Source organism: Phyllopteryx taeniolatus, chromosome 2 (genome assembly GCF_024500385.1).
Source record: "Phyllopteryx taeniolatus isolate TA_2022b chromosome 2, UOR_Ptae_1.2, whole genome shotgun sequence".
NCBI classification, from domain to species: domain Eukaryota; kingdom Metazoa; phylum Chordata; class Actinopteri; order Syngnathiformes; family Syngnathidae; genus Phyllopteryx; species Phyllopteryx taeniolatus.
The window spans coordinates 30,400,336-30,427,904 of record NC_084503.1 but is presented as its reverse complement, the minus strand read 5'-3'; the positions used below and the strand labels follow the sequence as shown (position 1 = coordinate 30,427,904).

Here is a 27,569-nt window from a genome sequence, read left to right as displayed (position 1 = left end):
AAAGTCAGTCTTACAAGAAAAATGTTACCATACTACAGGGAAAAGAATATTGTGATGTTACTACATTATGGTTTAAATATTATGAGAAAAAAAGCTATAGTAATATAATGAGAATAAAGTAGTCATATAGAGAGAACCAAGTTGTGTTAATGTCAACATAATAATATAAATTAAGTTGTAATATTACGTGGAAAAAAAATTGCAATATGATGAGAATGAAGCCAAAATGTTGCAAGATTAACATACAGTCGTACAAATTGCAATATTACTGATAGGTCTTAGTTATAAGATAAACTATGATTTTTGTACTATAACATGACAACTTTTTAATCATAATATTTGCATTTATACGTATAATATTTTATTGTATTTGTTTTCTTTTTATTGTGGCGGATTCTCATTGGTATGGGGCACACCAGCACAATCCAAAGAGATTCACTACAGGACCTGTTTAAAAAAATGTCACTACAAATATTACATTGTGCGGTTGTACTTAATGAAGTGTCCAGTGATTGTGGGCGGCTCGGTTGGAGAAGTCGGTGGAGATGGCACACTGCATCACAATACTGATTTGTAGTATTTTATTCAACCCCCAAGATCACACACAAATTCTGATAACCCATAAAACACATGGACTGAACAAAAGCAATAGTTACAACTATTTCAAAACCTATCCATTGTTTAAGTCAGTAATGCATCAGTGGAATATTTGCTTATACATTCTTTAAAAAAAAAAAAAAAAAGGCATCGATGACCATATGTGCCACCAGACCAGTGTTGGAAGTTGAACAAGACAGTGTAAACATACAGCTTACATACAATAATCATGAGCCTTGTTTACAAGAGAGCACCTTGAGGTTGAGCTTCTTTTTAAAACATTGGAATGTGCATGCCAAGCCAGTAGTTGGCGATGGTAAGGAACTGTACACTACTCAGAAAAACTGATATTCGGCTTTGGGGTGAAATTTCACAATAAACCTTAAATGCACTCTAACCTTTACAGTTAAACTTAATTTGACCTTCTCTAACAAGGAGCTGAACAGCAAAATTCAGGTTGCAACAGACATGCAGAGACTGGAAGACTCACAGAAAGGCATAGAAGTGGTGGACATCCTTGGAAACATTTTGGCCGACTCATGGATTAAACATCTGATGTGAATTTTGCCGTTTAGCTGCTGGAGAACAGCAAGTTGTGCAAAAAGTACTGAAACATTGAACAGTTGTACATGTGCATTCAAAAGATTAGCGGAGGTCAAATTAAATTCAACTGTAAAGGGTATCAGGCATTTTGGGTTCATCCTGAAATTTCACCCCAAAACCGAATATACCTAACTTAGTGAGTAGTGGATTTTCTTATCTAAAAGTGTCATTTAAAACCCCTGTTGCTGTCGTACATGTGGGTTGTTGCTGAATCTTAGACTGAGAAGAAGTTGAACTTAAACTTGGATTTTACGGAGTAAAAAAAAAAAAAAAAACTAAAAACATGGCTGAAACCTCGCTACGCTAGTATGCTTTATTTATGAAGAGATTGTGAGATGATAATGTGATACATCTGAGATTTACCGTATTTTATCAATGCAGTGAAACAAGAAGCAAGGCAGACGCATAAGTTGTGTAACTAATCAATTCCTCTAAGTGTCACAAAAGTTCCAGGACTGATTTCACAAAAGATATCAATCTCAAACACAAATCACGAAGAGAAGAGAAGAGAAGAGAAGAGAAGAAGAAATTTGCCATGCAGGACCAATCTCCCTACTCACCGGACTGGCTCCGTATGAAGCTTAACGTATGAAGCTTAAGCTTAAGTCATCAAGGGGACCCGTTAAAAAGAGGTGGATGACATCAGTATGGCCTTGACGATTGAGAATCTCGGAAGAATCCTTCCACTAGGGCATGAAGGTGTGAAAGAAAAGGCTGGCAAAGTGCGTGAGACTTCTGGGGGATTACTTCAAAGGGGAAAACTTGTAGTCTTTTGTGACATCAGCACTGGAACCTTTTCGACACATCTTGTACATGAGTGAACAATAGCGCCTACAAACCGGAGTAATTACAGTAAGTATCTGGGGAGAGGTGCTTATTTCTTTTGAGGATGAGGCACCCAGCAAAGAAATGAGGCCTCTATTAAAAGTGGAGTTCATTATTTGCTGAGATACGGTAATGTGTGCGAACAATAGCGTCTATGAACTGAAGTTGTTACGGTAACTATTTTAGGAGCAATTAAATGTCGTGAATCGTCAATTAGAGTGGAGGCAACTGCTTGAGGAAATATGGTAATATTTGCTTTTAAACCATGGCATTGATGAACTGAGGCAATCACAGTTACTACCCTGGGGGGGGCATATATGGTCCACGGTTTGTACATGGCCACCCCTGTCTTAGAATAACCCACACCACCCAATTGAATCAGTGCCAAAAGCGGATCCCACTTCTTCGCCATGTGAGGTCCCCAAAATCCGAGACAGCGCAAAAGAAATTAAAACGGCAAAGACAAACAAACAACTACAGCGAGCCAACAAGTTCCATTCACATTCCAATGGAAGAGCAGTCAGGGTCACTCTTGTGTGGTGGTTTGGGCTTCCAGTGCCTGATCAAGACCTGTAATGTAAAGCAGGGTATAATGTTAGTGTGGAGAACATCTGCTATTAGAACACACGGTATTTTTATGTTTGGGGAACAAATTGATAGACAAGACATGGAATGAAAGAATAGAATGAGACATTACCACCCTTCAACCTGCCAAAGGCGGGTGAATTTCAGCAGTGGCGGGAAGCAACGCCACTCCCATTAGCCACCCCCACGCCCGCCACCCCGTTGATGAATGTATTTCGATCGAGAAAAAGTTCGATCAGCATCCCCCCCTACATCTATCGACGAATGTATTTCGGTTGGGAAAAACCTGCATACTATATTAAATTGTGGCTGGTTCAAATGCTAAGTGGCTAGTAACTCTGTGGCTAGTGAGCAAAAAAAAGTTAATATCAAGCACTGGAGATATGGTATCGTGCCACTGTAATTTTTACACTATTTAAATAGAGAACGAAACTATCCCCATTCTGCTTTTTCAATCCTTAATGAAAACAGAAGCCTGATTCAGATTTACCGATCGGAACGGTTCCTTGGCAAACCCAAATGATTTTACCTTTACAGCTAGAAACACCTGTAAAAACAGCAACACATGAAAAAGTAAAAAGCCCAGTTTTTCAATAGTTTACTTCCAGTCCTTTCCGTAGCAGTATTGAGAATTGAGAAACAGGTTAAAGAGACTGAGCTCGATAACATGTCTTCCAGATTTGGGTCTTGCAAATACTGTTTGAATATAAACAATACAATCTAAAATCAATTGATTTTCCAAATTTGAGGGATTATCCTATGACAATTTAGGAAAAAAGTTGGGGATTTTGAATAGGTGCGTGACGTAACAGATGTATTTGAATTTTTCAGTCCAGAGGCGTCCTCAGTTCCCATATGGAACATAAGGGACAAGAAGTTTAGCTGGCCCACACTCTTGCCACTCATCTACTCCGTAAACAAATACAGTGCAGCTCAGCCTCTAACGGACATCAGCGGACATCATTAGGAGTGACATGCTTTAGGCAGCACGTCAAACTTGTTTACTCATTTAAAATGGCATCACGTGAACTTTACATGAGGATGTTTTTTGATAGGTAATTTGTAACATGAATATTCATGATGTGAATTAATGTAGACATGATGATGACAATAGAGATGAGCTCAACTTAACTCATTCACTGCCAGCCTTCCCAGTTAACATGGATATTGGACTTCTAAAGCCGTCAATGGCAGTGAATGTGTTTTAAATAGATGCTTTTGCAGAAACAAACTGTCTCCTGTTTTTTAAATGGAGGTCATGCTCTACACATCTGGTTGTGTCATTTTCGACTAATTTCCGTACAAAGTGAGCCATTACTTGCACTTTTCTTTCATCAAAGACAGGAAATGCTTTTGTGAGCTTTCTTCAAACTTTAACTTCTAAGTCTTCCGTACTGCTAATCGAGCTCGAGAAAAGTTCATCAACCCTGCATCTTTTGTTCGAGGGGGGAAAAATGTAAAAAGTTTCAGAGCCTATTAATCTTAATTGAACAATGAGAACATAATTTGTTAAATCATCAAATAGTTTGGCCGGGGAAGCCATTAAGTCCACTAATAAGTCGTAAGTGATTCGATACACTTTAATGCTCTCCACAGAGCCATTATAAAAAGTGCCATTTCCATACTGTGCTCCAGTGGAAGGTGACATGACATGAAAGCTAATTTACACTCCTCTCTCGTGGGACAAAACATTAGGTACACTTGCACAATCTGTGACGATCTAATTCAGGGGAAAAAAAGAAAGTCCATTAATGGACTGGCTCTCTTCATCTTTGTTGTTGTTATTCTGAGCCCAAATACTGTAACTCCCAAAAGTAGTAGCTATTTTCAGGGATTCTTCAAAGACAAACTTGTCCCAGAGATTTTTTGAATTGCGAACAATTACTGCATTGATCATTTTGACTTACTGCACAAGCTGACATTTGGTTGTCGTAACAAAGCGTCCTGTGTAGTGGATGTTACACCTGACCACATTGTTGGTAAAATCTGATTCCATCACCAGGAATTTGGGGTTGACTTTGAGCTGAAAACAAAAAGAGAGAGTTACAGTACAGTCTCCATACTAATATTGTTAGACATTTAAAGAAAAAAAACCCCAGCAGAGTCCCACTCAGTTCGTACCTTTAGTATGTAGTTTCCAGGCTGGATGTCTGTGATGTCGATCCATTGACAATCAATATCAGCATTGTAAGTATCATAGCAGCCTGGGCTCAGACCCTGACCAAACAGATACATAAAAGTAATTCATATGGATAGTCTCATGATATTCCGATTTTACATTTTCTCACTAAATTACAACTTAATTTCCACAGTACAAAGAGCTATACTGTAATACTAAAACAATAAGTAGTAATGTTACATCGAAAAAACATAAATTATGAGCAAAAGTTGTAAATTTAACAACTAAGAGAAACAACCTTTTACTTGCTTGTTATGATTTTGTTCCTGTTGTATCATTAATGAAGCAATAGTTGTACATTATTACAAGAAAAAGGAGGAATATTTTTTAATTATGAGGAAAAAAACTAATTACTTAAAAAAAGAAGTAACATAACTACTTCATTCTCAACGTATTATTATTATTATAGGTTTCTTGGGTTATTTCATGATGGAAATACATAGATTCCTATCACAATTTGTTGATTGGTCATGCCTTACACTGTTAAATTATAAAGTAATTTCCCACATACCATACAGTAAAATATTTTAAAGTGAAATGGTCTCACGACATTTAATTGCTCCAAATGGTCTTCTATTAGATGGCAGGAAGTAAATACAGTAATTAATGTATCCACTTTTTGTAACATTTTTGTTTGTTGGTGTGCCGTGAGATTTTTCAATTGTAAAATATGTTCCTTGGCTCCATAAAGGTGTTGGAAATCACTGCTCTAGTCAGATTGGGGATTCTAATCAGTCAGGTCAAACCAACATTACATGACAGAAATAATGGGTGCTAACTTACTGAAATTAAATTAATTAATAATTAAACTTTATTTTTAAGTAAATTATTTCACCTACACCGAAACATTAGAGCATGATTCGACAGATTCGACATGGCGGCATGTTTACGTACAACCGTCAGTGCTAGCAGTAGTTTACGAGGCTACATAACGTTTTATTGCCTGCTCGTGAGCCTCTCCTGTCCTGAGCACCGGTGACCACCAACATACGTTTTTCCCCATTTGGTTTTTATAATACAGTTGGCGCGCTCCACTCTTGTTGTCGTCGCCACGGTAACAAGTGTATCCGGTCGCATTTGAGTTGACAAGATAAAGCCCAACGATCGTAAAAAACGGGATGCGGTGGTATCGGAATACAAGATTTTATTGTAGTAGTCTGAGCAAAGAGCAAATTTGTAGTAGTCTGAGCAAAGAGCAAATTTGTCTTATAGTCTGATCCGGGCATTATGTGCTGTCCGTCTCAGATGTGTTGTCTGTTCCACACCGCGGACATGTTTTTTTTTTTTTTTTTTTTTTTTAAATAACTTTATTGGCCATCAGATATTTCCAATACTATGTCAAAAGACACGCGACAAGGCTAAAAATAAACTGGTTTTGGATTCAAATATAGTCTGCACGCGGCGACGCGGAGTAAATGTCTTTTGCGGAGACGATCAATGACGTCATTGATCGGATCGGCGAATTATGACATTAAATCCGATCAGCCGATTAGCATAAAATGCTAAATATCGGCCGATACCAATCAGCCCGATAAAATCGGTGGAAAGTCGAATTAAAATTGTAATTATGCTGAAGTGGTGCCTTACCTGAGTATGTGAGGTGCACGCATACCGCTTCAGGTGTCCGAAGTCGCACGTGGTGTCCTCCAGACAGAAACTGGCCTTGTGTCCTTCAGCCACTTTGCGACCTGAGCTGACCTCCAACAGGTCGTAGTGGCTGAACTCATCCATGCTGTGATAATGCCTGGGCAAAAGGGAAAAAGCCGTCGCTTAGCAAGGGTGCAAACAAGCATTCATGCGAGCATGAGTTCTGCTCGTTCCTATTTGTGTTAATATTGTGAACTCATGTGTTTGTGAGTTTAATGCCTTGCCGTGACGTGCACACATTTACAGGATCGTTCACAGCCAAGGGACATTAATTAGTGACATAACAACATATTACACGTTTGGCAAATGTAAATAAGCGTGTATCAGAAACACAAGACTTGTATTATATGTGGGCTTGTGTTTCTCTGTGGGGTTGTGTATTTTTGTGCAGGCTGTTGATTTGTGTGTATTTGCACACCTTCATCAGATCAGGAGATCTGAACCATTGAGACATACAATTTAGTCTTCATACATGTTTTTGGAATGTGGGAGAAAGCCAGAGAATAATGTAAAACACACGGTCTCAAGTGACATTTGTGTGCGTTAAATACTCTCATTAAACTTCTATATTCAGCACATGATGGAATATAGTTTATATTTCAATAAGCATCACATGTAATAAAATGAATGTTTATTTCCATGTGGCATAATTACAGTGAGGTCTCGATGAAGTCACACAAACTGAGATTGTGCAAATATTGCTTTATTATTATTTTGCATGCTGCAACAACATTTTACTGAAAAAGCGAGTCAGAGTCAACGGGGTGACTATTACCGCACCTTTTCAATGGTGACCATTTACTTCATCACGTGGTACAAACACGTCTCTTGTTATCAGAGCATTGCATGAAATTCAAATGCATGTCTTTCATTGTTATTTCATTTCGGGAAACCCTAGGCCTGTGCAAGAGTATCAGTAAACAAAAGTGTGCGGGCGTGCGTGCATGCATGAAGCTCGGGAAAACATGGGAGTGGGAAAGAGAAGTACTTTGTCTAAAGGTGGTCCCCCTTGGGTTCCTGGAACCACCCACTGACTATATATAAGCTTTGGAGAATGTGATTTTGGAAGGACACGGAGTAGATAGCTGGTAATCATAATACACAGAGCATTCAAATCCTCATTGTTAGTCATGAGGCCCTTTTTCAACGGCAAGTCACAGCTCAGAGGTTGCTTTGACTATTTTTTTTCTTACCAGTGACCTGACAATCCACGCAGCGTAACCAGGCCATGAAGACATGCTACACGTACCAGCTGCCAGGAACTCTAAATGTCACATAGCCGCAGGACACAAGGTCCTCGGTGGAACAAAGATACATTCAAACAAGACTGCGGGAAATGTTATTTTTGCCCCTGGGCTCCCCATACCATAACAAAACTTAACAGCAGTGGTGCATTAAATGGAAAATAATTGTTGACGATTTACACTCCTTGCAAAAAAGTACTGGAACAGGGAGGCCATTCCTTTATTTTTGCTGCTGATGTAAAATATTTGGGTTTTGTTCAATCAATCAATCAATCAATCAATCAATCAATCGAACAAAGTTCCACTGTTCCTGGAAATAAAATCTTAACTGTTTATTTCACGTTTATCGTTTGATGTCTAATCCAAATGTTTTCAGTATCCAGCAACAATAAAGGAATTGGCCTCGCTGTTACAATACTTTTGGAGAAGGCCGTAACTCTGTTGGCTCGTGCTTGCACGACAAGAGACGTGTCCTGGCTGGTCCACTAATATTATAAAGCACTAAAAGTAGGGGATCGAGATTGCCATAGCAACTACAGAAATGCCATTCTCCTGATTCTAAAACAGTGTAGTCGTCAAATGACTTTTAAGCTGTTATTTTTAATGGGATGTTTTTGTTTTATTGCTACTTTAACTTCAGGTTTAGAAGTAATTACCTTAAACGTTCAGAGATTATTGATCCGCACTCAACTGATGGTTGGTCCATCAATAACTAGGACATCTCAAGTTGCTTTAACTTGAAATGAAGGCAAATATCAATTATATGTAATACAGAGCAGGTTGCATAACCATTTTGAAGTTATTACCTCAAACGTTCATTATTCATTATTGATTTGCATGTAAGTAGTGCCAAACGGACATGAGTCCATTCCTGGCTGGTCCAAAAACCGTATAAAGCATTAAAAAGGTAGGACATCTATGTGGCGGCACGGTGGCCGGTTTTCTCCGGGTATTCTGGCTTCCTCCCACATCCCAAATAAATGCATAATAGGTTCATTGAAAACTCTTAATTGCCCGTAGGTGTGAATGTGTGCGCGAATGGTTGTTTGTTTCTATGTGCCCTGCGATTGGCTGGCAACCAGTTCAGGGTGTTCCCAGCCTCTCGCCCGGCACACCCGTGACCCTAGTGAGGTTTAGTATTATAGAAAATGGATGGACATCTGTGGTCACCATAGACACTGTAGAAATGCCAATGACCTTATTACAACCCAGTGTGGTCTTTTAAGCTATTATTTGCAATGGGATATATGTGTTTTTTTCTGTTTAAACTTAAAAGGATGCAATTTAATATTAATTATATATAATACTGAGCTGGATTGAAACCCTTTTCTGAGTAATTACCTCAAATGTTCAGAGTGGAACTAGTACGAACATCACATAAGATGTGTCCTCGCTTGAACATCAATATTATAAACCACTAAAACTAGGATATCTTGGGGTTGCTTTAACTTGAACTTAAGGAAAATCAACGTAAATGATATTTAGTACAGGGCAGGTTTCATAAGCCTTTAGAATTACCTCAAACTTTCAAAGATTTTGAGCCGCACGTATCTATTGCCACATGAGATGTGTCATGGCTGCTCGACCAATATAATGAATCCTTAAGAGTTAGGAGACCTGGGGTCGCCATGACAACTACAAAAATGCTATTCTCCTTATTACAACCCAGTGCAGTCATCAAATGACTTAAGATGTTCTTTTAAATGTGCCATTTTGTTTTATTGTTGCTTTCACTTGAAGAGATGCAATTAAACATCAATTATGTTTAATACAACGCCAATTTATTTTCCCTTTTTGAGTAACTACCTCCAATGCTCAGAGTTTAACTAGTACCAACATGACATGAGACGTGTCCTGATTGGTCTATCAATATTAATAACCGCTAAAACGAGGAGATTTTGGTGTTGGAAAGCAAATTAACATAATTTACATGTAGTACAGAGCACTACCAATATTATAAAGCATTAAGAGTTAGATGACGAGTGATCGAGCAGAAAAGTTGGCTGACATGCTCTGACACCATGAGAGACAGCGAGATTTTCCAGACAAAACTGTGCCCTATACTGGTCGTTAGGTGGGTTGGTGGGGTATTAGCTGACTGATTAACATGAGTTAACTGTTGTAACTGTTGTTCCCATGGGCTCACCACCTGTGGGAGGGGCCATTGGGGTCGGGTGCAGTGTGAGCTGGGCGGTGGCCGAAGGTGGGGACCTTGGTGATCCGATCCCTGGATACAGAAGCTGTCTTTAGGGACGTGGAATGTCACTTCTCTGGCAGGGAAGGAGCCCGAGCTGGTGTGTGAGGTCGAGAAGTTCCGACTAGATATAGTCGGACTCGCCTCCACACACAACTAGGGCTCTGGAACCAGTCCTCTCGAGAGGGGTTGGACTCTCTTCCACTCTGGAGTTGCCCACGGTGAGAGGCGCCGAGCAGGTGTGGGTATACTTATTGCCCCCCGGCTTGGCGCCTGTACGTTGGGGTTCACCCCGGTGGACGAGAGGGTAGCCTCCCTCCGCCTTCGCGTGGGGTACGGGTCCTGACTGTTGTTTGTGCCTATGCACCAAACAGCAGTTCAGAGTACCCACCCTTTTTGGAGTCCTTGGGGGGTGCTGGAGAGCGCTCCCGCTGGGGACTCCATCGTTCTGCTGGGGGACTTCAATGCTCACGTGGACAATGACAGTGAGACCTGGAAGGGCGTGATTGGGAGGAACGACCCCCCCCCCCCCCCCCCCCCCCCCCCCGTCGATCAGAACCCGAGCGGTATTCCGTTATTGGACTTCTGTGCTCGTCACGGATTGTCCATAACGAACACCATGTTCAAGTATAAGGGTGTCCACGTGCACTTGGCACAAGGACACCCTAGGTCGCAGTTCGATGATCGACTTTGTGGTCGTGTCATCGGACTTGCGGCCATATGTCTTGGACACTCGGGTGAAGAGAGGGGTGGAGCTGTCAACTGATCACCACCTGGTGGTGAGTTGGCTCCAATGGTGGGGGAAGATGCGTCCGACGTGGCAGGCCCAAACGTATTGTGAGGGTCTGCTGGGAACGTCTGGCAGAATCCCCTGTCAGAAGGAGTTTCAACTCCCACCTCCGACAGAACTTTGCTCATGTTCCGGGGGAGGCGGGGGACATCGAGTCCGAGTTCCATGTTCCGCGCCTCCATTGCTGAGGCGGCCGAACGGAGCTGTGGCCGTAAGGTGGTCGGTGCCTGTCGTGGCGGCAATCCCCGAACCCGTTGGTGGACACAAACGGTGAGTGATGCCGTCAAGCTGAAGGAGTCCTATCAGGCCTTTTTGGCCTGTGGGACTCCTGAGGCAGCTGATGGGTACCGGCCAAGCGGAATGCAGCTCTGGTGGTCGCTGAAGCAAAAACTCGGGCATGGGAGGAGTTCGGTGAGGCCATGGAGAAAGACTTCGAGGAAATTCTGGTCCACCATCCGGCGTCTCAGGAGAGGAAAGCCGTGCACCACCAACACTGTGTATAGTGGGGATGGGGCGCTGCTGACCTCGACTCGGGACGTTGTGAGTCGGTGGGGAGAATACTTCGAAGACCTCCTCAATTCCACCGACACGCCTTCCCATGAGGAAGCAGAGTGTGGGTTCTCTGAGGCGGGCTCCCCTATCTATGGGTTTGAGGTCACCGGGGTAGTTAAAAAGCTCCTCGGGGCCCCGGGGGTGGATGAGATTCGCCCGGAGTTCCTAAAGGCTCTGGATGTTGTGGGGCTGTCCTGGTTGACACGCCTCTGCAACATCGCGTGGACAGTGCCTCTGGATTGGCAGACTGGGGTGGTGGTCCCCCTTTTTAAGAAGGGGGACCGGAGGGTGTGTTCCAACTACAGGGGGATAACACTCCTCAGCCTCCCTGTTAAGGTCTATTCAGGGGTGCTGGAGAGGAGGGTCCGTCGGGAAGTCGAATCTCAGATTCAGGAGGAGCAGTGTGGTTTTTGTCCTGGCCGTGGAATAGTGGACCAGCTCTACGCCCTCGGCAGGGTCCTCGAGGGTGCATGGGAGTTCGCCCAACCATTCTACATGTGTTTTGTGGACTTGGAGAAGGCGTTCGACCGTGTCCCTCGGGTAGTCCTGTGGAGGGTGCTTAGGGAGTATGGGGTACCGAACCCCCTGATACGGGCTGTTCAGTCCCTGTACGACCGGAGTCAGAGTTTGGTCCGGCAGTAAGTCGGACTTGTTCCTGGTGAGGGTTGGACTCCGCCAAGGCTGCCCTTTGTCACCGATTCTGTTCATAACTTTTATGGATTCTGTTCATAACTTTTATGGACAGAATTTCTCGGCGCAGCCAAGGCGTAGAGGGGGTCCGGTTTGGTGGCCTCAGTATTGCATCTCTGCTTTTTGCAGATGATGTGGTTCTGTTGGCTTCATCAAGCCGTGACCTCCAACTCTCACTGGAGCAGTTCGCAGCCGAGTGTGATGAGAATCAGCACCTCCAAATCTGAGACCATGGTCCTCAGTCGGAAAAGGGTGGCATCCCCAGGTCGGGGATGAGATCCTGCCCCAAGTGGAGGAGTTCAAGTATCTTGGGGTCTTGTTCACGAGTGAGGGAAGAATGGAACGGAAGATCGACAGGCGGATCGGTGCAGCGTCTGCGGTGATGCAGACTTTGTATCGATCCATTGTGGTAAAGAAGGAGCTAAGCCGAAAAGCGAAGCTCTCAATTTACCGGTCGATCTACGTTCCTACCCTCACCTACGGTCACGAGCTGTGGGTCGTGACCGAAAGAACAAGATCTCGGATACAAGCGGCCGAAATGAGTTTCCTCCGCAGGGTGTCCGCACTCTCCCTTAGAGATAGGGTGAGAAGCTCGGTCATCCGGGAGGATCTCAGAGTAGAGCCGCTGCTCCTCCACATCGAGAGGAGCCAGATGAGGTGGCTGGGGCATCTGATTCGGATGCCTCCCGGACGCCTGCCTGGTGAGGTGTTCCGGGCTCGTCCCACTGGGAGGAGACCCCGGGGACGACCCAGGACACATGTTCTCCCCGTGCCTGCATGGGTTTTCTCCGGGCACTCCGGTTTCCTCCCACATCCCAAAAACATGCATTAATTGGAGACTCTAAATTGCCTGTAGGCATGACTGTGAGTGCGAATGGTTGTTTGTTTGTATGTGCCCTGCGATTGGCTGGCAACCAGTTCAGGGTGCACCCCGCCTCCTGCCCGATGACAGCTGGGATAGGCTCCAGCACGCCCGCGACCCGAGTGAGGAGAAGCGGCTCAGAAAATGGATGGATGGATGTTTGTGTTTTAATGTGAAAAGAAGGCATTGACCCACCACAATACAGCATTTTCACAGCGATACCAAGTTGAGAAAGATGTGTGAGAATAAAGTTGCCATCTGGAGTGCTTATTGAATAGAAATGTAGGCCAGCAGACTTTACAGTAAGAGATTGTGAAAGAGATATCTTTCATAAGCAAACACTGTGCCCCACTAACCCATATTCCTGCTGTGGCACTCAAGCAGCTATGTGATCGGGTGTCACGGATTGACAGCAAAAAAAATAAAAGGATTTTTTTCAAAAACGGATTGATTTGTCAACATAGTCAGTGGAATGATTGCCTTGGCTTGCTGCCTCCTGGGAGCCGCCTCCACCATGTGTCAATGCTGACTGACAAATATAATAAAAAAAACAATAACAACAACACTGCCAATCTAATGGCCGCTTGCATTCCTCCTCCATGAGGATGGTCGGGCAAAGTCTTGGCAAGACCGTAGATGTGGAATATAACGTCATAAAAACGAGAGCAATAACACCCCCTCAACTTAATTCACACGGAATTCCTGAGTGACATTCAATTTGTTTCACCGGGGGCCTCGTCGAGCCAAGTCAAATATTTCCACGGAGGGCGCTAAGGACGCCAGAAACATGTCTTTATAGTACAAGGCGTACAAGAATCTGCCTTTGTGTTCTCACGCAGGATTTGTAAGGCACTCACCTAGATGGGGGTCCTGTCAAAACCAAGAATTCTATTGACGGTGAGCCAACTCCAAGTTGATAGAGGTAACCAGGGTCAAAGCTACATCGACAGAATGTGAAGACAAGGCATTCTTCTTACAAATATTAGGATATGTGAGCCAAGATGACCAAAGTAGTCTTATACAGTGGTTCCTTGAGAATTTCAAAATGCGAGCCGTTGTTCGGGCGATTTCTGATGAGACTTGTGAGCAGAAATTTGTGATACAAGCGCTGTATGGTGGCGATGAACTCAGCTCAACGCACTTCACAACTAGCAGCAGTTTGGCAGGTAGTGAACATTTCTTCAAAATAGAGCCTCCAAGCTGTTTAATGCCACTGCCAGTTGAAGATTACTGTCAAACTAAACCTGAATCCAAAAGAATTACACATGTACTTAAAACAATAACGTTGCCTTAAAGTCTGCTAGCTGAATGATAACACATAATGGGAAACCCCAAATGGACTAACGAATAGCATCTATGTGGCAGTGTTATAACGCTTCAAACAACACATATTTGAACACAATTGGTGCAACAACACCTGTAGACAGATAATATAACAATACTAATAGGCATACATTTTTTTTATCCTCAGTGAAAAACGACTAATATTACTACAACTTACTGAGTCAACTCTTCTTTGTTTGTCTATACATGACCCTATTATACTGCTCCCCGGTGACCAAGTCGTGCACACCTTCTTTGGAGGGATTGCGTCCAACTTTCCAGAATTGTTGAGCCGTGAAAACAACAACGCTTCATGTAGCCACTCCATCAGATGCCAATCTTATTCCATCTTTATAGTTAATACAGAGCAGAAAGAAAAAGTGTTTAATTGCCTATAAATAAATGTGTTTTATAATCGTAATAGTACAGTGTTGCTCAAAATTTTATGGATTGGCGATCTGTCAAAGTAAGAAAACTATTGATGCATAATTTAGCCTCTCCAGAGCAGATGGAGTTATTTTTTTGTCGTTGTTTCTATATTTAATACAAAGGAGCTCCCAGAATCCTTAGAATCCTGATTCTTGGACTGTCAAAGCAAAAACCTGATGTTTCCTATTCTGAGCTGTTTTTGTAGTAATTAATAGATTGTTATCTCTTCCTATCTATCCAATATTTATTTTTGATGTAATACAGAGCACTAATTAATTAGCTTTTTAGGGATTGTTTCTGCTACATCAATGTGGCAAATTTATTAGTGCTTCAGCTGCTGTTTTTCTTTCTGTATGAAAAGCGTTTTATAACACAAACCAGTAATTACGTTGCAAAAAAAAGGATTGCCAAAGGTAGCTTTTCCAGCAGATGGTGCTGTTTTTGTGTTTTTAGTTATAATTATTCTGTTTTATAATTGATACAGAGCCCCAGCTATATCTAAAAAATGTGCATTACAGGATGCCAAATGATTTCATTGGTGGTGCAACAGAATTTTTTAAACTAACTTCAACGACTGTAAGCTATCCTTCTACAACTGCCACATGAACATCAACGCATACATTAACTATTGCTAAAGACAAACGTATTTCCTGTGAAGTGCTTACTGATGGCAACTGTGCCACTCCCAGGTATGATGTGGCCTGTTCGGCATGAAGTCAGCAGTGCCCTTGTTCTTCACCCTCTGTGGGAAGCGTAGCAGTACTCGGACGTCGTAGTCGTTGGTCTCCGGTGCGTACGCAGAGCTGAAGGATGAACAGATAGAGGGAAAAGGGGGGGGGGGGGTTAAGGTTTGTTTCTATAACAAGACTTGGAAAGGTTCGCTGCCGAGATGGTAAACAGTTCATCCCACAGATTACAACCATCTCATTGCGTGTTGAGAGGCAAGCCACTGTGATGATATACAACTCTTGTTACGGGATTCACTTGTGTGTGAAAAAAGACGAGGTGCGACCTCAACCGTGGACAAGCCGACCCATTCATCTTGCGACACTTGTTTCGTTGGGAGTGTACGGCAAAATACGGCAGCCCATCTGGCGGTGATTGCCGTAAACTCAGACAGGATATGAAAGGGCTTTGAGGCATGGCTGGGTGGTCTTCCTCTGTCTTCATCTCATTGGTGTCCTCAGAGGAGAGTTAGGCAAAAGGCTGAAGCTCTGGGGTTCTCCATGCATGCCATCGAATTAACAAAGAGGCCTGAAGCCCACAAACATGACCGTGATTTAGAATGTTCAAATTTGTCACATTCTCTCTTGGACTGCATTTCTTAGTTCAGTGCCAGTCTGCTAGGGAAAGGATTCCCACCCTGGGGGCGCACGAGATTAAATGTAATGGTGATCTAGTATGACAATTTTGTCTGAATTTTTTTAACCAAATAAAAAGGTTAAATGTAAGCATTTCCTCTTTAAATGGTAACTTGAAACAATTATTATTATTATTATTTTTACAATTTAAGTAAAATTGAGCATCGACCCCCTGTTTTCATGGCGAACCCTAGAAACGACCATCAAACTTAAACTTAAAAAAGATCACACTTTAGAGTCGCCTGTATGTCTCGGATAGCTGGTTTAGCTCGCTTTCACTTATATATGAGAATTCCCAAGAAGGAATTTGAAACCCGGAATTTGCCTAAACTGGCTGCTTCAAACGTGTTACATTTCTGGAATGATTTCTTGAAATTTTTTTGTGTGTCCTGTGATGAAAAACATCCATCCATTTTCTGAGCCGCTTATCCTCACAAGGGTCGTGGGAGTGCTGGCGCCCATCTCAGCTATCTTCGGGCAGGAGACGGGGTACACCCTGAACTGGTTGCCAGCCAATCGCAGGGCACACATAAACAAACAACCGTTCGCACTCACATTCACACCTACGGGCAATTTAGAGTCTTCAATTAACCTACCATGCATGTTTTTGGGATGTGGGAGGAAACCAGAGTGCCCGGAGAAAACCCACGCAGGGATGGGGAGAACACGCAAACTCCATAAATAAAACATAAACATGTACACCTAAATTAATGTCGTTCGGCGAAACTAGTGTGAGGACATTATGTACATTATGTTTATCTAACTCTGTGTTCAATCTCTAAAATCCATATATTCTCACAACGATTGACAACCTTATAAAATATGCAGTAAAACGTGTGATGACGGTCTGGTATTCACACAATTGTATTGTGTTTGTTGAGATTGTTTTGAATTAAATATATTTGAGTTAAATATAAGCATTTTGTCTATAAAGTCAGATAAACTTTTAACAAAAGTACACTTTAGTGAAAATAGGAAAACAACAAATGGTGGTGAACTCATACCCTCTTTTTCCTCGAAATGATGAAATGCATGCTCCGTTCACATTAGATGATGTAGGCAAAAAACAAAACAAAATACTATGCAATGTAGTCTCGTCCATCTGCCCATTTGGGCACCTTTGAAACCTGGAATTCGCCCGAAAATGCCCTTTTCAGACAGAATTGGGCGACTTATGTTCAATTTTGCTCATGAGTCTTTAAGATATTTCCATACCTTTTATTATGATACACGTCCAGCCAATTTCGTGTCGATGGGTCAAAATGCCTGTTCTTGTTTAGGGTAAGTTTTTTATTCAGTGTAAAAAGTACAAAAGAAGTAGGCCAATTAAGATTATTATCATTTCTAATCTGTTGTTTTGGCTTTGCTATCTTGTTAAAGGTCATCCGTATATTAAAAATAAATGTCAGCAGGCAATATAAAGACCTGTGCGCTCTGTGGGCTTTAGTGTTTCGGGACTCTCCATCCATCCATCCATCCATCCATCCATTTTCTGAGCCGCTTATCCTCACAAGGGTCGCAGGAGTGCTGGAGCCTATTCCAGCTATCATCGGGCAGGAGGCGGGGTACACCCTGAACTAATGCCAGAAAATATTTAAAACTGTTGCTCATCCGGTATCTAACAAACTAGGCAAAAACTGCATCTTAAATGGTGATGTAACAACTACTGTATTCCTTTCTGTTGCTTTGAAGACCCCAAATAACCACTCATATAACAGGGAGGGGCAAACCAACATTGACAACAAGGCAAGATCAATTGTCACAGATGAGATCTGTAATGTAATTGAATAGAGTGGCACTAAGACAAGCAGGAAAATGAAAGCAATGTGTACAATATTAACACAGAGGACAACAAGTTTACCTTGAGAGACATTTTTCCTCTGCAGCACAGCGCAGCGAGTACATGCGAGCTCTCTGGATGTATGTAGAAGCCTGGACATAATTGGCATCTGGAACCAGGTCGGGCAAACCTGATGAATGAAGAAAAGATTAGAAATAAAGCTCATTATAAATTCAGGGACCACAACCATAAATAAAAAATGCCATGTATTAAAGATAAATAGTAATGGTCGTAGATGACTGCAATGGTCCCCACATGACGTTATGAGTTATCTCATTCATTTAAATATGTAAAGTGTAGTTGTTCGACCTCCTTGGCAAGGTAGGCAATATGGCAATATTGTATTATTTTTGTTGTAGTTTACAGTGGTTTAGGCTAAAGTTTCATATGAACTTTATTGCTACAAATATGAGGGAGGCAATTCAGTCCTGCACATACTGAAAAAAAGGGTACCTCAACATTCAAACACATCATGGGTTAGAGAGGTTGAAACAGGATTAGAAACGTCAAAATAAATACAACTCCAATTTGCACAAAACCATACAAAAAAAACCGTCAAATATCCACCTTCAGGGTTTTATTGTTATTTTTCCCACTCGTGTAATTTGTTTATTGCACTTACAATTGCAGTGTATGGGATAACACGCTGTAGGTAGGGTGCAAAACATAAGGCCTGCAGGCCAAAACTGGCCTCCTATGGGGGACAATCCGGCCCACGGGATGAATTTGTAAGTGAAAGGATACAAAAGACATTGTGGTGTGGGGACTGAGGGTGCTCCCCCCATAGATGCATGCCAGCCAGTGGTATGATTAAAATAATACATAAAATAAAATAAAATAATGTGTTTAGGCGGCACGGTGGCCGACTGGTTAGAGCGTCAGCCTCACAGTTCAATCCCCGGCCCCGCCTGTGTGGAGTTTGCATGTTCTCCCCGTGCCTGCGTGGGTTTTCTCCGGGCACTCCGGTTTCCTCCCGCATCCCGAAAACATGCATGAATTGGAGACTCTAAATTGCCCGTAGGCATGACTGTGAGTACGAATGGTTGTTTGTTCCTATGTGCCCTGCAATTGGGTGGCAACCAGTTCAGGGTGTACCCCGCCTCCTGCCCGATGACAGCTGGGATAGGCTCCAGCACGCCCGCGACCCTAGTGAGGAGAAGCGGCTCAGAAAATGGATGGATGGATAATGTGTTTAATGAATTTATTGCTACTATGATTCCGCGGGTTTGATGCCTGGTGTTAAAAGAGTTATGAACGGAATATGTTTGACATCCACCACACATCTTCCGTAAACCTTAGAATCTATCTGTGCCCCAATCAAATTCACCAAAATCCCGTTAGACCAGCTGCACCAAAAGTTAGATGTGGTATCAGCAGGCGTAAATTTAAACTGACTTCGGCCACCAAATTGTCACGCCGCTGGCTGCATCTCCAAGGGCAGACCCTCGCTTCGCCGAAACGCCCACCTTGGCGCAGAATGCTCTGCTAAATTGGCCAACACATGCAACAAGACGTGTGCTTGCTCGAAAATCAAGCTATATGTCAGTTTTTGCACTCTGCCGCAGTTGCACCATTTACGAAAATAAAACCCTAACTGTGACTGGGGGAGAAGAATCATATATGAAAAGTTTGAAGAAAAATCTACAGTATGTCAAGATCAGAAATCTGATTGTTCACTGCTCCTTATCCTTGGTTCCATAACAGAACAATATGTTGGGGACAGTTTGGAATCTGCAACAAATAAGTCCAAATTCATATTTGATCTCAATGGGAAAATGTTATTTTGAAATCCAAACAAATTCAACTTTCACGGTTCAAATCTTTTCAGATTGAAATGGTGACCTTATACACTTGAATGATAGCAGGAATCATCTTTTCCGATCTTTCTGCATTCCAGCCCTTCCAGCCCCATCATATATTTGTCATCAATTTTTAATTCCCTGGCATTTATGAAAGTGCTGATAGAGGACATGAGGGGGCAACAGCGACAGGGTCGACAGTTCAAGAATGTGTCGTGGTGCATAGAGACTTCGGCCTCTAATTACTGTGCATTCCAGATGATTATCACACTTTTCTAATGAGATGCTCCAGAGGCCTTTCCAGACCAAGGGTGAGTTTGGGGTGACGGAGCCAAAGGGTCGCATTTTGTATGTGTGTAGTGTGTAAAATCGTCCCAAAAGAGAATATAATGCACACACTCAGCCTCTAACTAAATGTAACTTATTATGAATGCTTTATGCAGATGATGTTTCGCTGCCTTGGCTAATGTGATGTGATCTTCCTTGATGCTCATTTTTAATCTGAGTCTGCCATTTGAAGTTAACCTTTAATGAAGTATGTGTAGGTTGATGAGTTCTATTTTTGGGGGGAATGAAGTTTTCTTGGAAACATATAAGGTGGTTTATGACTTATTGCCATTCAGCATGAGTTTGTCATACTTTACTCAAGAGCTGCGGGAGAAGAATGAACATGTCGGAGAAAAACAACAGTAATCTCACAATGCTCCTGTCGTTTTTTGTTTGTTTGTTTGGTTGTAAAGTGGGCTACTGACAAGTCTTTCTGAATGGTACAATAGCAAGTTGGAGTTGTTTGTCTATTTGAAAAAATTACAGAGGAGAGACCGTCTCCTGTATTTACTTATATAAGCAGAGATGCCAACCCTATCATCACATAATCTCAGGAACATTATGGACATTTTGTCAGGAACATTTTGATTTTGTCAGAAACATTTACATCTCGTCCAAACCAAACACACACTACCATCCATTCTCATTTGTAATTCTACCTGACATTCTACCTGTAATTATTTTTTTTAGCAGTGTATATAAACAGAGAGTATCTTGACTGACTTGACAAATGTTTATGTTGTGTTTATTGGAACCATGTAAGAAGTTTTAACAGGTTGTATTTGGAGAGTTTTTAGCATGCAGGTGAGTTTAAATAAGGGCTTTGGCTCACTCGCTTCTTATGCAAACATCCCTTCTCAGCACTCACTCGCTGCATGAGGCCGTTGTAGTAGGACAGGGCACACTTTCTGGGGCAGCCCATGTAAACATCATAAGACCGTGTGAGACCACCACAGTTCTTCTTTTTCACTCTCTCTCCCTCTCTTCCAGCCAAGAAAAGACTTTGTTCTCTGCTCCCGCTAATCTTTGGAAATGAGAAATTGGGTCTCTTTTATAGGGATGAAGTGTTTGGAGGGACCAAAGCTGATCGGCTCTCAGCATGTGACAATGCCACATATTACGCTCTAAGTGGGGCACGCTTTGGAGACCTTGCCAGGCATTTTATATACTGAAGAAGTTGTAAAAAGGACATGCAGGCCTCCATTTAAGATACTTTTATGCTAAAAACGGTGAGCCGACACATCTGAGTATTTCACATTTATTGAGGTCAAATTAAAGACGAACAAATGACTCATAGCTTTAGCACATCTTTCATGACACACTGTGTCGCCTTGTAAACGATAGGATATAAAATCAGGTTCACTGTTTTAGGAGGTAGCATACCAAGAGTTTGCATGTCAGCACTTCTGTCATTTCTCATTTGTCTTCAAACACAACATCTAGACATGATGTTAACTCCTTAAGATCCACCTTTGTACTTTTTATGTCGTCAGGGTGATGTCCTTCTATACAGTATATTGGCAAGTTGGCTATCCATCCATCCATCCATCCATTTTCCATATTGCTATCCTTGAATTATCATTCAAATATTATACAATTAAAAATTGCATTTTGTTTACAGTATTTAATTATGTTATTATAGTATTGTTTTGATCAAGTACAATACTGTAGAGGTGAATGGTTGTCAAATTCATTTTTGTCACAGGGAACTTTGTTGTTGTGTATATATATATATATATATATATATATATATATATATATATATATATATATATATAGCAGCACGGTGTATGACTGGTTAGAGCGTCAGCCTCAGAGTTCTGAGGACCTGGGTTCCATCCCCGGTCCCGTGGGTTTTCTCCGGGCACTCCGGTTTCCTCCCACATCCCAAAAACATGCATTAATTGGTGACTCTAAATTGCCCGTAGGTGTGACTGTGAGCGCGAATGGTTGTTTGTTTGTATGTGCCCTGCGATTGGCTGGTAACCAGTTCATGGTGTACCCCCCCTCCTGCCCGATGACAGCTGGGATAGGCTCCAGCACGCCCGCGACCCTAGTTTGAAGAAGCGGCTCAGAAAATGGATGGATGGATATATATATATATATATATATATATATATATATATATATATATATATATATATATATATATATATATATATATATATATATGTATATATGGACCTCAGAACTGTGAAGCAGACACTCTAACCAGTCGGCTCCGTGCCACCATATATATATTGCCACAAGTCTTCGCTCACCTGCTTTGACTCATCTATGATTTTAAGTGATATCCCATTCTAAATCCATATGGTTTAATAAGATGTTGGTCTACCCTTTGCAGCTGTAACAGCTTCAACTCTTGTTAGAAGGCTTTGAATAAGGGTTAGGAGTGAGTTTATGGGATTTTTTGCAAATTCTTCCAGGATATTTGTGAGATCACACACTGATGTTGGACGAGAAGGCCTGGCTCACTGTCTACTCGAAATTAACCCAGAGGTGCTCTATCGGGGTGAGTGCAGGCCAGTCAATACATCCATAACAAATTCTCTCATTCATGTCTTTATGGATATTGCTTTGTGCACAGGTGCAGAGACATGTTAGTACAGGAAGGCAGAGGTGGGACCAAGCCATTGCTTTGCAAGTCACAAGTAAGTCTTAAGTCTTTACCCTCATGTCCCGAGTCAAGTTACGAGTCAAGACAAGCTAGTCCCGAGTCAAGTCACAAGTCCTACACTTTGAGTTTCGAGTCCTCTCAAGTCATTTTAACATCCATCCATCCATTTCCCGTACCGCTTATCCTCACTAGGGTCGCGGGCGTGCTGGAGCCTATCCCAGCTATCTTTGGACGAGAGGCGGGGTATACCGTGAACTGGTTGCCAGCCAATCGCGAGTCATTGCTGTTCCAGTCCAAGTCGAGTTGCAAGTCTTGTGACATTTTGTCAAGTCGAGTCTAAAGTCATCATATCTATGACTCGAGTCTGACTCGAGTCTAAGTCATGTGACTCAAATCCACACTTCTCCAGGAAACTATTTGATTGTCCAAAATCTCTTGGTATGCTGAAGCACTCAGAGTTTCTGTCAATGGAGCTCTGGGGCTAACATTTTGGACATTTTCAACTCTGTGGGAACAGTTTGAAGATGCCCTCTTCCTGTTCCAACATGACTGTGCATCAGTGCACAAATCAAGGTTCATAATGACATGGATGTGAGAATTTTATGTGGATGAACTTGAGCCAGGCCTTCTCGTCCAACATCAGTGTGTGACCTCACAAATGGTCAAAAACTTCCATAAACACACTCCTAAACCTTATGGAAAACCTTCCCAGAAGAGTTTAAACTGTTATGCTGTAACTGCAGAGGGTGGACCAATGTCATATTCAGCCCTCTGGATTAAGAATGGAATGTCACTTAAATTTATATCTGAGTCAAGACAGGTTGAGCGATTACTCTTGGCATCATCAACCTTGTAAAGCCTGCTACAGTGTATCATTAATAGTTTTCTTCTTTAATAACATGCTATAACTAATGGACCAACTGACTTAGAATGCTTTGCAGCAACCTTAATAAATTAATCAGTTCTAATTATTGTCTCATTATTCTTTGTCGTTATGGCCAGCGGCTTTGTTGATGATTATCCGAGGAAGGAAGAGTAAGGCTGAATTGCATTGTGTATCACAAAGTGTGTATTTATTTCAATAGACACAACTTTGTTAAGAGCGATGCCGTTTTTTATTCAGGAAATGTGTTTGTGAATTTGAGCCAAAAATAAAAACATTGGTTTGCAATAAGGCGGGACAAAATTACGATACATTGTATTGCTATCGCTCACGCAATAGTCCGATTCAAAAGCATCAGATGGACATCACATTAAATACACAACAATACTTTTTTTGTTTATATTTAAAAGTGAAAACTTTAGGGGGAGCCATACTGTGGAAGACTGAATTGAATTTTAGTGGAACAAGTTACATGCAGTGCTGGAGGTTATCCTTAAAGGTGACATGACATATTATCGCACATTTTATTCCTCAAACTCTGGGCTAGTAGGCTCTTGCCTCATCCTTACCTCGAAAACTGTAGCCTCCAAGTGATAGCGTGGAAAGTGATGCTGAAATTCTTTATCTTTAGGGTATTTTTTTGTATGTTACAGAGCTGTTATTAAGACATCTGGGAGCAATTTGAAATAGCAAAAAAACACGTCTCCTGAAAACATTCTGCACCAATACTATAACAGCTTCATTGTTTTCCATGAAGCAGCATAATTAAAAGCGTTAACTCCTCTGTCACTCTCATATCCTAGCAAACTGGGCCAGAGTGACAACTGAGCTCACTAAGACATCTGCACGCATGATGTAATTTTGCGGCGTGAGCTCGTTGGGTGCTGAATGAATGACGCTTTTGCGAGGATGCAAGGGTAGACCAGAAGAACAAAAAGATGAATGTGTAATATTAATTTTTTAGCGTTAACAGCCCTCTGCTTTACAAACACTGGAACTCTCTCATCGTATGTGCCTATATTCAAGGGGTCGGTGAAAAAAAAATTATAGTAAGTACTGCTTTTTTTGCTACAGATGTTTAATTAACTTCTACCTCTGAAGACTCTTGCAGGGACTTTCCATATCGCCCTTCATTATGGGGAGTGGTCATTCACTGTATAAACCACCCCCTCTCCCTGCAACCCACCCTTTTAAATTTTTGTTTACTCTCTCCTGTCCCCAAGTGCAGGAGGGAGCCCCACCTCTCACAAAACCCAATGAGGTCACCCTGTTACCAAACTGCACGTGAAGCACACAGAACCCCCCCTCACATACAAACAGTGCTTCTTGTGTGCTGGGCTTTCTTAAGAAAAACAGCACAAGCAGCACAAGATGGATTTGCACCCCGTTTCTCTCATAGAAAAGTGAGGCTGACTCTTTCAGCGATTGCTTAAGACATCTGATAAACACGCTTGAAAATGATGATTGCATATTTAAGAGGTGGCGACAGCGAATGCCCAACTTTTGCATCATTGAAATTCCTATAAGGAATCACGACGAGAAAGGCAAAAATCCCCTCAATAGCTGCAAGAGAAGTATTAGTCTGTCTGACTCTGAAATATTTAAAGAACTTAAGAGTCTTCTTCAAAGCCCCAGCCCTCTCTGGATAGCCAACTTCCCACACAAAGAGTGGGTATTTGTCATTTTGGCAAAATTACTCCATGTGCAAAAAAAAAAAAAGGACCTTATTTTACCTCTTTGCTCTTGTTGGTATATGCTCCCGACATTGGTTTGCTCAATGGCGGAGTTTGGAGAGTTTCTGCCAGGTGGCACAGGTTGTAGGAAGGGAGGTTGTGGTCTTGCGAATGGCGGGAACTGCTCATACTGAGGGCTCCGTACAGGCGCTTGACCAGCAGGTCCTGGCTGGTCCACTCTGCTGTCGGGGACGGAGGCGGCGGGATCCTCATTGTACAGACTGTGGGTGTATCTGCGGTCCAGGCCATCTGAGAACGGTGGCTGGACAGGCTGGGCAGCTTGTGGGGGCACCCCAGGGTTGGCCCCATAGCTGTAAGACTGGTAGAAATGGTAACCATCATCTGTGAATTCAGGTTGTGAGCCAGGCAGTACCGGGGCAACACCATACCCCCCTCCGGTGTACCCCTGGCCACCGCCGTATGCTCCGCCAACAAAACCCCCTCCGGGAACTGGCTGAAAGGGTGGCTCGTAGCTCCTGTATGGTCCCTCCGCATAACTTGGCTCAAAGGGCACAGGTTGGTAGGCGGGCTGTTGAGGAACGGGATACTGAGGGTAGGACGGTATGCTGTAAGGTGATGAAGGGTAGGAAGATGAGGAGCCTGTGGATTGTCTGACCCGGGTGCCGGAGGAACGCTGGAAGGGTATCCCACCTGTGGAGCCTGACGTTTGTCTCCAGTTATCAGGCACCTGCCCAAAACCGAAAGGATGCCTGGCCTGGCCGCGGATTGTCTCAGAGGATCCCTGTGAGGGTGCCTGTCTACGGACATTGCCCCCTTGAGGTCTACGGGGCAACTGAGGGCGGGTGTCGGCCACCACTATTCGATGGTCTCGGTCCTGGGCGTCGGTCCCGGCCGGAACGTATTCTGACCCACTGTTGAGCAGGCTGAACATGTGACCGTTGTTCTCCCACTGGATCACCTGCCGCCACGGCGTGGCAGAGCCGTCCCGCCTGGGGGTCTGACTCTGACTCTGGGCCTGCCCCGTTCCAGCCAGGACGAACACTAAACAAACAACGGGCAGCATTGTGACTTCCGACTCAAAACACCTGTAGCGTCGTCAAAAAGACATGAGTGTCCTTGTCCCTGGAGTTGGTCTGTCGATGGAGTTGAGGTGATGCAGGGCTACTGCTCAGGCGCATCTGCAGGTCTTCTTCTGACAAGCGAGAGGAAGCTGAAAGACGTGGTGGTCTGTCCAACGTCAGCCGTTCCTGCCTGCCTGCTGCACCGCTGCAAGTTTCTATTTCCCTGATTGCTTACAATGAGCTGTGAAAAAATCTCAAAGGTTTTTTTCCCCTTCTCTTTTTGTAAGGAGAGGTCCCACATGGCCCTAGTGCTAGTGATGTTTCCTGGCCTGCAGCAGGCCAGCCCTCCATGAGGCCTCCAGAATCAACATTACCATCTGCAAAGGCATGTACTGTAAAATACACCTCATTTCTCATAACGTCTTGGATTCTTTTCTCATTGTGTAGCATAGACACATATATACACATATGCGAGCAACAGGTGTTTCCATGACTGCTAAAACACTACTATTCCTTTACCTTTCAAACCTCCACTACAATAATGATGAGCAGATGTGTGAGGCTTTAATTGGTAACAGCAAGCATTCTGTCATAGAGAGCGCGAGTATACTTACACAATGAACATATGGTTGGAACACATTGCTCATGGAAAGGAAACGAGTGGTTCCTAGGGGTCGTACATGTGCAATTCATGAAATTCTTGAAAATGCATAATTTACTCACAATGTGCTTTAAAGTGCTATACCTAGTTACTTTTAAAAATTGACACATTTTGAAGCATCAGACTCAAATACAGGATGTTTCCTTTGACTGAGTCTGACCCATTACAAAAGAAAAGTACTCTACATGTGTTTCTATTTGCATTTCTTTAATAGGGCACTCATTGAAATACAGTACCTGGACAACCGAGACAATGCAGTGCACACTTAAATATACTGTATAGTACAGGTATATTGTTTAAATGCAAATATATAAGCATTTTTGAATGCATTTCAATAAATAGTTTGGAACAGTGAGTCTCAAAGTGTGGTACGACTACCACTATTGGTATGCAGGCTGGATGTGAAAGAATCACTGAATAGAATTAAAATGTATACATTTAGAACATGAAATACAATAAAAAAATTATACTTCTCAAGTACTGTACATTTTTAAGTACAGTTCAGCTGTTTTTAACTTGAATACACTAAATGTGCTTTTTAGAAATAAAACCTCATACACTGTATATATATATATTTTTTACTCTATTCTAATGTTAGCCATGACGGTGGTACTTGAAGAGCTAAATATTTTTTGAGGTGGTAATGTTTGTAAACATTTGGAGAACCACTGGTTTAAAATAATACAGTATTTTCATTTAACATCTATTTCACTCTATGCAATTATGTAATGGCAGAGTTGTTACTCTAAAGAGTGTTATATTTGAGTGGAATTTATGCCTTGCAAGAAAATGTTGTGTTTTGTGTT

The 27,569-nt window shown here is 42.4% G+C and overlaps 1 protein-coding gene and 1 long non-coding RNA gene across 2 annotated transcripts in view; one reads left to right on the top strand and one right to left on the bottom strand.

The window, feature by feature from the left end:
• The window catches only part of LOC133474219 (uncharacterized), a 37,616-nt gene extending 14,255 nt beyond the window's left edge, over positions 1–23,361 (top strand). Inside the window, exons 2-3 of the long non-coding RNA XR_009787419.1 lie at positions 22,274–22,359; positions 22,435–23,361. This is a non-coding gene — a long non-coding RNA (uncharacterized LOC133474219). The remainder of the gene's footprint in view (positions 1–22,273; positions 22,360–22,434) is intronic.
• Positions 567–26,329, bottom strand: loxl1 (lysyl oxidase-like 1). Its single transcript, XM_061765682.1, has 7 exons — positions 25,081–26,329; positions 17,743–17,851; positions 15,186–15,323; positions 6,377–6,533; positions 4,732–4,827; positions 4,518–4,633; positions 567–2,595 (listed from the first exon to the last, which is right to left on the bottom strand). Exons 1-7 carry the CDS (start codon positions 26,102–26,104, stop codon positions 2,589–2,591), a joined length of 1,647 nt encoding a protein of 548 aa, XP_061621666.1. The 5' UTR covers positions 26,105–26,329; the 3' UTR covers positions 567–2,588.
• Positions 26,330–27,569: the final 1,240 nt, after the last annotated feature.

Excerpts from the sequence above, each read along its gene's own strand:
- loxl1 (XM_061765682.1), bottom strand. The coding sequence starts at position 26,104 with ATGCTGCCCGTTGTTTGTTTAGTGTTCGTCCTGGCTGGAACGGGGCAG. Across the intron at positions 6,534-15,185 it reads GAGTGGCACAGTTGCCATCA|GCATTATCACAGCATGGATG; the intron begins GTAAGCACTTCA and ends CCTTTTGCCCAG. Across the intron at positions 4,828-6,376 it reads CGTGCACCTCACATACTCAG|GGTCTGAGCCCAGGCTGCTA; the intron begins GTAAGGCACCAC and ends CTGTTTGGTCAG.